General features: G+C 38.4%; 3 protein-coding genes and 1 pseudogene across 3 annotated transcripts; 2 read left to right on the forward strand and 2 right to left on the reverse strand.

The window, feature by feature from the left end:
* Positions 1-34: 34 nt before the first annotated feature.
* Positions 35-4,448, forward strand: LOC104775890 (T-complex protein 1 subunit eta). Its single transcript, XM_010499852.3, has 14 exons — positions 35-437; positions 536-796; positions 1,012-1,137; positions 1,235-1,438; positions 1,938-2,107; positions 2,199-2,334; positions 2,686-2,802; positions 2,910-3,029; positions 3,109-3,207; positions 3,282-3,371; positions 3,651-3,738; positions 3,831-3,919; positions 4,007-4,081; positions 4,163-4,448. The coding sequence occupies exons 1-14, from the start codon at positions 423-425 to the stop codon at positions 4,244-4,246; spliced, it is 1,674 nt and encodes a 557-aa protein (XP_010498154.1). The 5' UTR covers positions 35-422; the 3' UTR covers positions 4,247-4,448.
* Positions 4,449-4,547: 99 nt separating this feature from the next.
* Positions 4,548-6,528, reverse strand: LOC104775899 (E3 ubiquitin-protein ligase PUB24). Its single transcript, XM_010499863.3, has 2 exons — positions 5,996-6,528; positions 4,548-5,705 (listed from the first exon to the last, which is right to left on the reverse strand). Exons 1-2 carry the CDS (start codon positions 6,339-6,341, stop codon positions 4,651-4,653), a joined length of 1,401 nt encoding a protein of 466 aa, XP_010498165.2. The 5' UTR covers positions 6,342-6,528; the 3' UTR covers positions 4,548-4,650.
* Positions 6,529-7,436: 908 nt separating this feature from the next.
* LOC104704453 (F-box/kelch-repeat protein At5g51250 pseudogene) lies at positions 7,437-8,444 on the forward strand (annotated as a pseudogene).
* A 310-nt stretch (positions 8,445-8,754) lies between these two features.
* On the reverse strand, positions 8,755-11,555 carry LOC104775908 (myosin-binding protein 7). Its single transcript, XM_010499875.2, has 4 exons — positions 11,147-11,555; positions 9,559-11,026; positions 9,422-9,468; positions 8,755-9,201 (listed from the first exon to the last, which is right to left on the reverse strand). Exons 2-4 carry the CDS (start codon positions 10,930-10,932, stop codon positions 9,096-9,098), a joined length of 1,527 nt encoding a protein of 508 aa, XP_010498177.2. The 5' UTR covers positions 10,933-11,026; positions 11,147-11,555; the 3' UTR covers positions 8,755-9,095.
* Between the last annotated feature and the right edge of the window lie 844 nt (positions 11,556-12,399).

Genomic DNA, 12,399 nt, shown 5'->3' on the forward strand with positions numbered 1-12,399 from the left:
TATTGTTTTAGATCTTTGTATAGATTCTTTTAGTAGTCTATCTAAACTTTGTAATCGCATCATTCAATTAACAACAGAAAGCACTTTTATCCCGATAACGATCTCTGAAGTGAATCTTCAGGATGGTTTTTAAAACAGAGTTTTTAAAAGACGAATAAATCTTGAAGGTTCTACTAAGTTAAAGGAGAAATTTCTGACTAGCTAATTTATAATTTTCCAAAAGAGGGGTTTGTTTGTCGGGGCCATAAACGCTGCGTTTTGGGTCAAATTATCGGTTCAACCGGCCGGTCCGGTTCTAAGAACATCGGTCGATCTAGTTGCTCCTTTATAACACAAGACCTAAACCCTAACTCTCTCTCTCTCTCTCTGCTCCATTTCTCTCACTTTCTTCAAATCTACGAAGCTCTCTTCACGCATCGACAATGGCGTCGATGATGGTAAGTCGCATCTACACTCTCTCTCTCTATACTTTACATACATATATGTCTAAGTCACTGACTGACGCGTCGCTACTTTGGTTTGGATTCGTGAGCAGCAACCGCAGATCATACTGTTGAAGGAAGGTACAGACACTTCTCAGGGGAAAGCACAGCTACTGAGCAACATCAACGCTTGCACGGCGGTTGGAGATGTGGTTCGAACCACGCTCGGGCCACGAGGTATGGACAAACTCATTCACGACGATAAAGGATCCGTCACCATTTCCAACGATGGTGCTACCATCATGAAGCTCCTCGATATTGTTCATCCTGCTGCTAAGATCCTCGTCGATATCGCCAAATCCCAAGACTCTGAGGTCTTTTTTGATTTCGATTTTTTTTTTTTCCCAATCTCGTTTTTTTTTTCAAAAAACTTTCCCAATTGGATTTTGTGTGCCCTATTCTGATGTTGAGCTAATTACTGATCCAAATCTTGGATCTCCACTGTTTAAATTAAGTCCGATCCAGTATTCAGATCTTAGAATGCGTGATTTAGTTTATGAACTTTGAATGTTCTGTTGTTTGGTTATAGGTGGGTGATGGGACAACTACTGTTGTTCTTCTTGCAGCAGAGTTTTTGAAGGAGGCTAAGCCATTTATTGAGGATGGTGTTCACGCTCAGAATTTAATCAGGAGTTACCGCACTGCTTGCACTTTGGTTTGTACTTTTTCTTTTCGTTAGTACAATTACAAGCCTTTTTTTTAATTGTTGGATCTTTTAACACCTTAAAATCACTACTCTTTTATTGATGTAGGCAATTGAGAAGGTTAAAGCACTCGCTGTTAGCATTGAGGGGAAGAGTGTAGAGGAAAAGAAAGGTTTATTGGCTAAATGCGCTGCTACTACTCTTTCATCTAAGCTTATTGGTGGGGAAAAGGAGTTTTTTGCTACAATGGTTGTTGATGCTGTAATGGCTATTGGGAATGACGACAGGCTAAATCTTATTGGGATCAAGAAGGTAAACTCATTTTTGTTTTTATACTTCAAATCTGTTGTGTTTCTTTCATTCTTAGGAATTGTGGGAATGTCTTAAACTGACTTTGCATATTATGTCAAAAAATGTTTCATGGTTTTTTATCTATGTCCAAACTAATTATATGTTCTGTTTATTGTTGGACTTCAATTTTACACAATAATGGATTTCTATATGGCTTTTGCAATCCGTTAAGATAGTATTTTCTTGTTAACAAGCAGTTTTCTAGTCGCATTCTTGTACCACAAATGCCTATCTGCTGCATTCTGCCTCTATTCATTGCATCATTTCCTAAGTCCAGTTAGATTCGGGGAAGTGTGAATTGGCTTAGTGCTACAGGGTCCATATGATTGACTTCTATAACATGTTGTCTTTGATTGAGATTCTTCAAGATCCAAGTCAAGTTATTGACATCCCATTTGTGCCTATACTGTAAAGCCAGGTTAATGATGCATCTAAGCTAATGTCATGATTTTCTCTGCAGGTTCCTGGTGGCAATATGAGAGACTCTTTCCTCGTTGATGGTGTAGCTTTCAAAAAGACATTCTCATATGCGGGTTTTGAGCAACAGCCAAAGAAATTTCTTAGCCCCAAAATTCTCTTGCTTAACATCGAATTGGAGTTGAAATCTGAGAAAGAAAACGCTGAAATTAGGTTGGCATTCTGACTCTTTATGTTGATTTTTTCCCCCTACAATGAAGCATCTTTTCGCCTTATTTGACTTGGCGCCACCCTTTGTTCACAGGCTGTCAGATCCATCACAGTACCAGTCAATAGTTGATGCAGAATGGAATATCATTTATGACAAGCTAGACAAATGTGTTGAGAGTGGAGCAAAAGTTGTTCTTTCTCGACTGGCTATTGGTGATCTAGCTACTCAGGTTTGTTGATATCTTTTTTTCTATTCTTCTCATCTACTGGAGGATGTGCTTGCATAGTCAGGCTGAATACTGACGTCTATCTGTATTTCTTGTAAAATCATTTGGCAACTTAAAAGCATGATTACATTGGTAGGTTAATATTCTTGCAATTCTCAGTATAAGACTATTAAGCATGAGCAACACTTCAAAGTTGCAGTTGTATGTTCGTTTGTTAGTGTATTTTCCTCAGAAACCTATGAATAAGTTTGCTTTTGTCAATCGATATTGTTCACTACGGTACCTTGCAATTTGGTGTTCATTTTCGTATTACTCAAGAGTGCTTGATGTGTTTTACTTGGCATTTTGTTGCAGTATTTTGCGGATCGTGATATATTCTGTGCTGGTCGTGTGGCAGAAGAAGATCTTAACCGTGTGGCTGCTGCAGCTGGAGGAACAGTTCAGACAAGTGTTAACAACATAATAGATGAGGCCCGTGAAAAATGATTTTCTTTGCTTGCTATTGGATAGGCTTACTAGCTTTCAGTGACTTGTTGATTTCATTCATCTGAATCAAAGGTTGTTTTTAATCTATGCAGGTTCTTGGAACTTGTGAGATTTTCGAGGAAAAACAAGTTGGTGGGGAGAGGTTTAACATATTCAGTGGTTGCCCTTCAGGCCGTACAGCAACAATTGTCCTCCGTGGTGGAGCTGATCAGGTATACGTCAGATATTGGAAGCTTCATGAATATAAACTAATCAGCATAAATATGAATTCCTTTGAAACATTAATGGCAGTTCATCGAAGAAGCTGAGCGGAGTTTACATGATGCGATTATGATTGTGAGAAGAGCTGTGAAGAACTCAACTGTTGTTCCTGGAGGTGGAGCTATAGATGTAAGTGTCCTCCATTCACTTTGGTTCAGTATTATGTTTTGCATGTAGGGTTGAATCCTTCCTCCTGGTTGTAGATGGAGATAAGCAAGTATCTGAGGCAGCATTCTAGAACAATTGCTGGGAAGTCACAGCTATTCATCAACTCCTATGCAAAGGCTCTGGAGGTACACTTCCTGGTTGGCTTGGATATTGTTCTTTTGTGCCTATTAATTTCTGAAATTCTCACAATTCTGACTTATATGGGCATATAAAGAAAAGGAGTTTTCGGAGTGTTCTGTGTTATTAAGCATTACAGAGAACACATATTTTCTGTTCGCTTGTTTTGTATAATAGGAGTTTTGTAAACAACTAAGAAGGATCTTTGACCCCCGGGATCTGAAATTTGTTGGTTTACATATGATACACAAATATCTAAATTCACACTGGTTGTGGTGGTACTACAGGTTATTCCACGACAGTTATGTGACAATGCTGGATTTGATGCAACTGATGTCTTAAATAAACTAAGACAAAAACACGCCATGCAAAGCGGTGAGCCTTCTCTCACTATATCACAAGCTTGATATATTAATCTTTTGATGGGCAGCTGCTTAATATCATTCATGATATCTGTGTTATAACAGGTGAAGGAGCTTCTTATGGAGTGGACATTAATACTGGTGGAATAGCAGATTCTTTTGCTAACTTCGTCTGGGAACCAGCAGTTGTGAAGGTATTTCAAGATTCTATTAAATTCCACTGTCTTGTCGTTGTGCCATTGAAAAGTTTATTGATAGTTTGATTTCCATTGTTCTGGCAGATCAACGCAATAAATGCTGCGACTGAAGCGGCTTGCCTCATTCTAAGTGTGGACGAAACTGTGAAGAACCCTAAAGTATATAACACATGCTGTCATTTTCTTTTGTATGTTGTGATAATGTGTATATATTGTTTTGATAATTGTTGTAAATTGCAGTCGGAGAGCGCACAGGGAGATGCTGCAGGTGCAATGGGTAGAGGACGCGGTGGAGGTCGTGGCCGTGGAATGCGAAGGCGATAAGCTCTGTCTCTTAGGCCAACCTTGTGGGATTCTCCTCTAATTTCGATTTTGTTGAATTTTGGTTTTGGAGTTAAGAAGGCTATTATTGGGTGTGTGTATTTCAATTAGAATTTCTTGTTGGTTATGTCTGTCTATACAATCTGTGAAACAGAAGTTTTAGAGTGGTTTTGGTTACACTTAAGGAATTACTTTTGCTTGATCAGATCTTGACAAGTATATATCTGTATCGCTTAGCTCTATGCATCATTATTTTTGATATAATAGTTCGATGGAGGATTTATTGAATGCGTACACTTGAATATATCGAAATCTCTATCGTGAGTATTTAATTTAATTGTGTTTCTAAGTATGTGTTGTGTCCGGCAGATTATAAATATTCTTGATCCGAGTACACAAGAGGAAAGCTAAACACCAACTCGTGAGTGAAACTCGTTGAGTTGATCTTTGGGTGAGGAGCTTAGAAGGTTAGTAAGTAGAGTCATATCAATACATGGAAACTTCTTCCACTCATCAAAATGATCTTTAAGTATCTCTCTAGCTTTCTCCTTCAAGTTCAGACCACAATCCAGTCTTAGAACGTTACAGAGCTTCTCTACTGTGCCGACGTTTACCAACTCTTCCACAACCATGTTTTCTGGCGAGAATTTTGAGACAATGCTTAGGATAGAGAGAGCTCTATCGTCTGCGGCAGGTGAAACCCTCAGTAGCCGCTTTGTCACAACCGCGATTCCGCTCCTATGAGCAAGGATCTCGGCTCTACCGTTTGCGCTACAACATAAACGAGACAAAGCTCCTAACATAAGTTCTGTAATTCTCTTCTCGTCCGCGTAACTTATTTCGAGTTCTATGAGTTCATAAATCGCACCGAGATCCACAAGGATCGATCGGTTTCGGCTCCACGAAGAAGTCTCTAAAAGAATCATCAGCGCGGAGGTCACAGCTTGTTTGATGACCAAAGTATGATCAAGTTTCGATGGTTCCGTTTTTCCCAAGCTAGGCCTTGATGATTGTACCGTATCTCTCACGCTAGGGCTCGTCCGGTTAAGACTATTTACTACATCCTTGAGAAACCCTATGATCCCTTTGAAAACCTCGGGATTCAATCTCTCCACTATATGAGAGGAAGTGTATTCAGTTAAATTCCTCAAGAGCAAGATTGTGTACGCCTTATTGAAGAAGTCTTCTTGGTGTAAAACCCAAGTCAACGATTCCATGATTCGATCGTCTTCCATCAAGATTGTTTTTGCGTCGTTCGATGGAACACTGATCAAGTGAAGAAGACGAAGAGACTCATCTAGCCCTTTGATATGACGTCGTCCCTCTTCATCTTCTTCGCTAGTGCACTTGACTACGAACAAGATCAAAGACTTATGTACGCCAGCTTCACACATCAATCTCCTGTTATTTCCCTCCATAGCCAAAACTTCAAGCTTGTGCAACGTATCTTCTCTTCCTAAGGCTGTACGATTTAAATAACCAAACCAAAATTGTTAGTCTTAAACCGATAACCGTGCTGAACTTAATTTGATCTAACCTTAACATGTAATTTAGTTTTGTTTTGGACCTCTAGCTATAGCTAAAGTTTACATCAAATTTTTTTTTTTTTTTAAATTCCTCAGAAATAGTTATTAAATCCATTGATATTATTTATTAATCCAAAACCGATATACTTGTAATTTTGTAGCTCCAAACCGAACCAAAATAAATCCACACAAATAACCATGTTATTCGAAATAACCGGGTTCCTACCTTCTTGGCCGAACTTTTTGAGATTCTTGATCTCCTGGACGACATTAGGTTTGCCAGGAGGAGCTCGAGGTGTAGAGATTCTAACGACGCCACGAGTCTCGTTCTCGACGCACCAGTGCTGGATGAGACGGCGAAGCATGTGGTTAGGAGTAAGATCGGAGTCTAAAGGAAGAGGTTGCTTCGTGACGGGACAAGAGGAGGGGACCTTTTCGAGCCATTTAACGATGCATTGGCGGTCGTAAGTGATGCCAGAAACGGTCGTGACAGGATCTTTCATGATCTCAAGTGAGATTGGGCAGATAAAGTAATTAGGGATCTCGACCTCTTCTTCCTCTTCATGATCCATTTGACGAGAAAACGTATGAGTTTGTAATGATAATATATGTAGACTAGAGAATATTATTATTTATTAGTAAAGAAGAAGAAGAAGAAAAACATGTGGTGGAGGTAAGAGGTGGCGGGCGGCTCCGTTTACTTGAGGAGAGACTGAAGATTTGTTGATTTGTCAACGCTTTGAATTTCCACTAACATATGTTTTTTAGACAAAGATTATTCATTATTAAACACATGACACGTGTATGTTTTAATTGTCAATGAAATGATGCACCTAATAACTGATTTTATTTTTATTTTTTTTCAATTCAAAGAATGTGCACTCTCATGCTATGGATTAATTAATGGATGCTCTGACTATGGATGTTATGATAGTTTTCCTTGAGACTCTAAGCTACTATGATTCATAGTCAGTGTTTTTTTCCTGGAGAATCAAAAGTTGAATTGTGAATTCTTTTATTTGCAAAAATCTAAAAAAGATTCTTCACATCTTGGTTAGTGACAGTAATTTGGTGTAAATATGAGATGTGTGACAGTCTTGAAATCTCAATGCTGATGATTCTCTTTATTAAGTGATCCGATGAATAATAAATTTTTAGATAAAACGCCTGAACTGTTTTAGCAGGATCCGAGCTTTTTTCCTTTTTCCGGCAACTTTTTCGATTAACCTGTTTTGTAACTGGATCAAAATTATATTTCTCAGCCCATCCATTTGGGAGATAAACGAGAAAAAAAAAAGTGATTCTCGTCATAATAATAAATGTAATATTTTTTACTCAGTCTTCCTCTCCTTCAATATGTTGAAAGATTCTCTCCGAAAAAAAATTAAAAAAAAAAAAATCAAATTGCTATATGGTATTGGGCAAGTTTGGTCCAATATCCAAACGCATGTAAGAAAAAAAACCTCAAAACCTACTCAAGAGAATAAGGAACCCAATAAAAAGTAATACAATTTTGTAACGGCCCATAAAGCCCAACAAAGGTGTTATCTTCTTCTATTTAAGAGTAAACAACACACCCCCAGCCGCGGGAACCCAAAAATCCCTAAATTATTTCCCACTGAGAGTACAGTATGTTCTCAAATGGAGAGGAGAGGTCGATCAAGGAAATGAAGAGTAAGAGGAAGAAGAAGACAACGCCGCCTACGATTACGAAGACGAAGAAGAAGAAGAAGCCGTCAACGCCGGAATCGGCCCTAATCCCTTCACTTCCCGATGACTTGGCAATGAGCATCGTCGCACGCGTCTCAAGATTGTACTATCCGATTCTATCCCTCGTATCGAAGAGCTTTCGATCTCTCGTAGCTTCACCGGAGCTTTACAAGGTCAGGTCACTCTTGGGCACCACCGAGAGTTGTCTCTATGCGTGCTTCAACTGCTTTTCTGGTTTTCGTTGGTTCAACCTCTGCCGGAAACCTGATCATCATCAAACCCTAACTAGCAACAATGATGAGGAGGAGGAGAAGAATAAGTCATCAACAACAACAACCAGTGGGTATGCTCTGGCTTCAATCCCAATCCCCAATAGTAATTGGAAGTTGTTGAAGAACTCGTTCTCGCTTTTCGACCCAAAAACACAAGCTTGGGATCCTCAGCCCTTCCCATGCCGTCAGACAGTCGGTATGTTTGACCGCCACAGCGCATCTATTGACGGAAAGTTACATGTGGTGGCTGATAAAACGATGGCTGTTTACGATGTCAAGGAAGCTAAATGGGACGTACTCTCTAATCGATCAATGTATTATGGCATGCTTCCTAATTCTTATTGCCAGAGAGATAACGTTGTGTACTCGGCTTCTCCGGAATCATTCAGATGGTATGACATCCAGGCACGAAGGTGGAGAGTTTTGCAGGGTTTGGTTGGACTACCCACGTTTCGTCGTGATTATGTTTTTAGATTGGCTAATTTTGGTGGAAAGCTAGCTGTTATGTGGTGGCAGACGATCTGTATTTATACCGGTAAGAAGAAGATTTGGTGTGCCGAGATTGCGCTTGAAAGGCGCAGCAGCAGCGCAACTTGTGAAATTTGGGGGAAAGTTGAGTGGTTTGATCATGTGCTTACCCTTACACCCAGTGCATTTGATGAATTCACCAGTATTATTGCTGCTACTGTTTGATGGATGGATGTGTCGCAAGGCTTCAACTTTTGTCTTCTTTTAAGTCTATGTGATAGACCAAAAAGGAGAGGACAAATTAAGGAATCCTGGGAGATGGGAATTGAGTCATTTGGAGTAAGGAGGCTCACCTGTAACGAAGTATTATTGTGCTTTGATTTGTACTTGTTTAGTTTATTTACTGGTTCCTAGTTTTTAAATTAAGATCACTTTCTGTTGTATTAAGAAATACAAACATATTAGGCAAAAGAAAAGGAAAAAAAACGTGGTAATTGACTTATGATGGTCACAACCACAAAAAGAAGTAAAGAACTTACTGTGAATCACAGTCTGTGATGAATCGATCTATAAAATATTGGAAAAAAGAAACCCATGAATGAAACAATTCAAGTTAGAAACCATACGAAGATTGTATGGCCTCTGAGGTATATCATTCTTCAACCCAATTCTATTATACAACAGTTGAAGTATTGGGGGAAAACAGATTGAATATCGCACATCACAATGAAGAAAGAATGAGAATCCAATTCCAAGTTGAAGAAAGGCATACAAATGTTACCTCGCAATCCAATCCATCAGTATTAGACATTATGTGCTTCGAATTCTAGAGTGTCATGAGAGTGATTTAGTTTGTTTGAAAGTGCTGGATTTATTTCACACTTGCGTGCTCCTAAGAAGACATCGCCATTTTTGTGACCGAGGGACTTTTTCTAGAAGCATTTGCAAGCCCACGTTGTTTCCTGACATTCCAAACATGTATCTGCACATTTGCATTGGGATAGAGATTAGAGACGAGCGCAAGTTTCAGAAGCAGCTCCCTAGAATTCAACAGTGATTTCTAACTATCAAGTGAAACAGTGTCCCTGCTTTTGGGATATATTAAAAGACTAGATTATAATGCAAGCGAGCAACGGTTTGATTTTATAAACCACCTAACTCTTTGTGATAAAATCTTCCAAAGTTTGTTACAGGTTACTTACTTGCTTCGACGAGCCTTTCTTTTCCAGGAAACAAAAGATGTGATCCACTGCATAGGGATAATAATCCAAAGAACAAGTTAGAGAGTGAGAACAGTAGAAAACAAGACAAAAGTTTAAAAGAAGTTGCTTCCAATCACCTTAAAGACCGGCGTGAAAGACAATGGCCCAGCAATAGATGCTTTACGCAGAGGCAATCTCCGTTGAGGAACAACTTCCTTTGACAAATGCTGAGCAATTTCTTTCAGCAGTACCATTTGAGCTTTTTCAGTCCTCATAGAGACAAGTGCCTGTTTCATTGATTCCCTGTCAGCCTCCAGTGCTTGAAGCCTCATGTATAGTTTTGTTATATCAGGATCACCAAGATCTGCGTGTTCTCTCGATAAGACCACATTGCTATCACAAGTGCCATCCTCAAGCTTCTGTTCAGTTACACCGCCACTATAAGACACACTGCTGTGATGGACAGAATCAATGGTATAAACTCTATCACTCATGTCATCTCCTATCTCTGACGAGTCATCTTTAGTATGATTATTGTTCTCTGCATTTTCCACTTTCTTAGAGCTGTAGCTTTCATACCTTGGGAAATCAACAAAAACATCAGGTCTTAGTTCTTTAGATGTTCCCAAATGTGAACTTGAACCAGTGGGAGAAATCCTCCTAACATGTCTTTGATGCCTAGGACTCTCACCAACCATTACCTTCTCCGAAACATCCCTCCCTCTCGCTCCCGAGAAATCACCATTCAACGGAATAAAGCTGGGATTAGTCTCCATCTGGCTTAGTCTACGATCCAAAGTCTTCAAATGTTCTCGGCCATGAGGGGAATCAGCTGGTGGGTAGTTTTCATCATCTGCAACATAGATATCAGCCTCCAGAGGATCTTGGTTCTCGTTTATATTGCACTTAAGAGGAGGGTAGTCATAAGTAGGGAAGTCAAACTCAGAATTAGTGTCGATCAAGCTGCTCGGGTAACGAGTAAGCAAGCTCTTGTCACCACCAGATTCTGCTTCGGTGAGCCCGTAACTCATCAACCTATGCTTATAAGCCTGAATTTCAAATTTAAGAGACTGAATAATCTGATCCCTCTGATAGACCACATCTTCCAGTGCGGCAATCTCAGCGTTTTCGTAGTTCACTCTGCCGTTAACGGTACGCTCAAGCTGTGTACATTCCAACTGGAGAGCAGCTTTCTCAGTCGTCAACTTCTGAATCATACCCATAGCTCCATCTGCAGCTGAAGATGAAGCGTTACGCTCTTTCTCGAGCTCGTCGTACAAATGCTGAATCGTCTCCTGTTGGTTGGTAACGGTCTCGCGTAGTAGTTCACATTCGTTCTCGATATGGACTCTGGGATTAGAGAACATGTCAAGGTCGTCTAGCTCCGGTACAGAGAAACGTTGATCCTTGACTACTAATTCGTCGTGTCTTCTCTTGATCGATCGATTCCATGAACCTTGTGAAGAACAATCACAATCACAATCACAACATTTGATCGGAGGAGTCTCCATTCTCCAATTCCCAGAGATTTTTTCCAACCAACCAGAAAGAAACCTAAAATCGCACTAAAGCCCTAAATCGATAAACATCAAGCTGAAGCCAATTCTGCAGAGACAAACCACAACAACAACAACAACAACAATAAAAAAAAAAAAACTCAATTCTCGGAATCGTGAAATTACAATCGGAAGAAATGAACAAAGAACATCGGGAAACCATACATACCCCTTGGCGACTCAGAAATCGGAGAGGAAAAAATAATCGAAAATAACCAAAATCAATATCTCTGCGCGCACTTCTCCTTCTCCGTTTTTTTTAATTTATTTATTAATCGCTTAAACGAAAAAGGAAAAAAAATAAAAAAGGAATATTCGTAATATCAAATTTGTTTGATTTTTTTTTTTTTTTTTTGCTATAATAAACGGGGAAGAAGGCGTTTGATGGAGTGTCTTCTTCTCTGTCTCTGAGATTCTCTCTCTCTCTCTGGTTGTCAGAGAGACTATTTTTGGTTTAAACGAGGGAGACGATGTTCTTAATGAACCAACGTTCAGGATTGGGCTATTGGCTTAATATCGACGGTTCAGATTTGATTTGACTCTGAGAACTAGTCATAAAAAAAAACCTACGAAAAAACAATACATGGCGGCATGATCTCCTTAATATTTATTATACCTACTGGATACTTTTTGACGATGTGAATGTTTTGAAGCCCAATACAAACCAGTAAAAAATTGGTTTGGTTGATTTGTTTATTCTAAACTTATTCACAATATTTTTTGTTAATTTTTTTTTAAATCTTTTACATTAGGGTTGATTTGTTGCGACTTGCAACTCTAGAATTGTGGTCCTATATTCAACTTAACATTTTAAGTGATTTATATAAAATTTACAAATTTTATGTTATTCAATCATAAATTTTAAGAGGAATTGAGAAAATTTATTTACTTAAAAATACAGAAATTTAAATCTCATGGTTTAAGCGGGATGTGAAAGAATTTTACAGAAAATCATATTAACTTCCCTAAATTTTGTTAAAATTCCAATTTTCCTAAATTCCATTAAATGCTCTAAAATCATGGTTTAAATACATTCCCATATCACAAATTTGTGGGGTTTTTTCTTAGATTGGTTTTGTTATGTACAAAAAGGATTTGTGTAGTTTCAAATCGACTTTATTTATTTGAATAATTTATAATTTTTTTTGATTATGCTCATATTGTTGATAATTAGAATCTCATTATCTTACTAAGCTTACAAGTTTGATCACAATAAAATGATTTGCATTAATAAGTTAAAAAGCATAAGAAGATTTATTAACATATATTTTCTATCTGTTTCAAAGTAAAATGGTGTTTAAAATTAGTTTTTAATCTATATTTAAAGTAAATATAGTCTTATATAATGTAAATTTTAAGATAAAATTCTTAATTTACCTCAACTCTTAATTGATAATACAAAACCATTTTGAGCGGTTAAGA

This window comes from Camelina sativa, chromosome 1 (genome assembly GCF_030686135.1).
Source record: "Camelina sativa cultivar CO46 ecotype springtype chromosome 1, ASM3068613v1".
Lineage (NCBI taxonomy): Eukaryota > Viridiplantae > Streptophyta > Magnoliopsida > Brassicales > Brassicaceae > Camelina > Camelina sativa.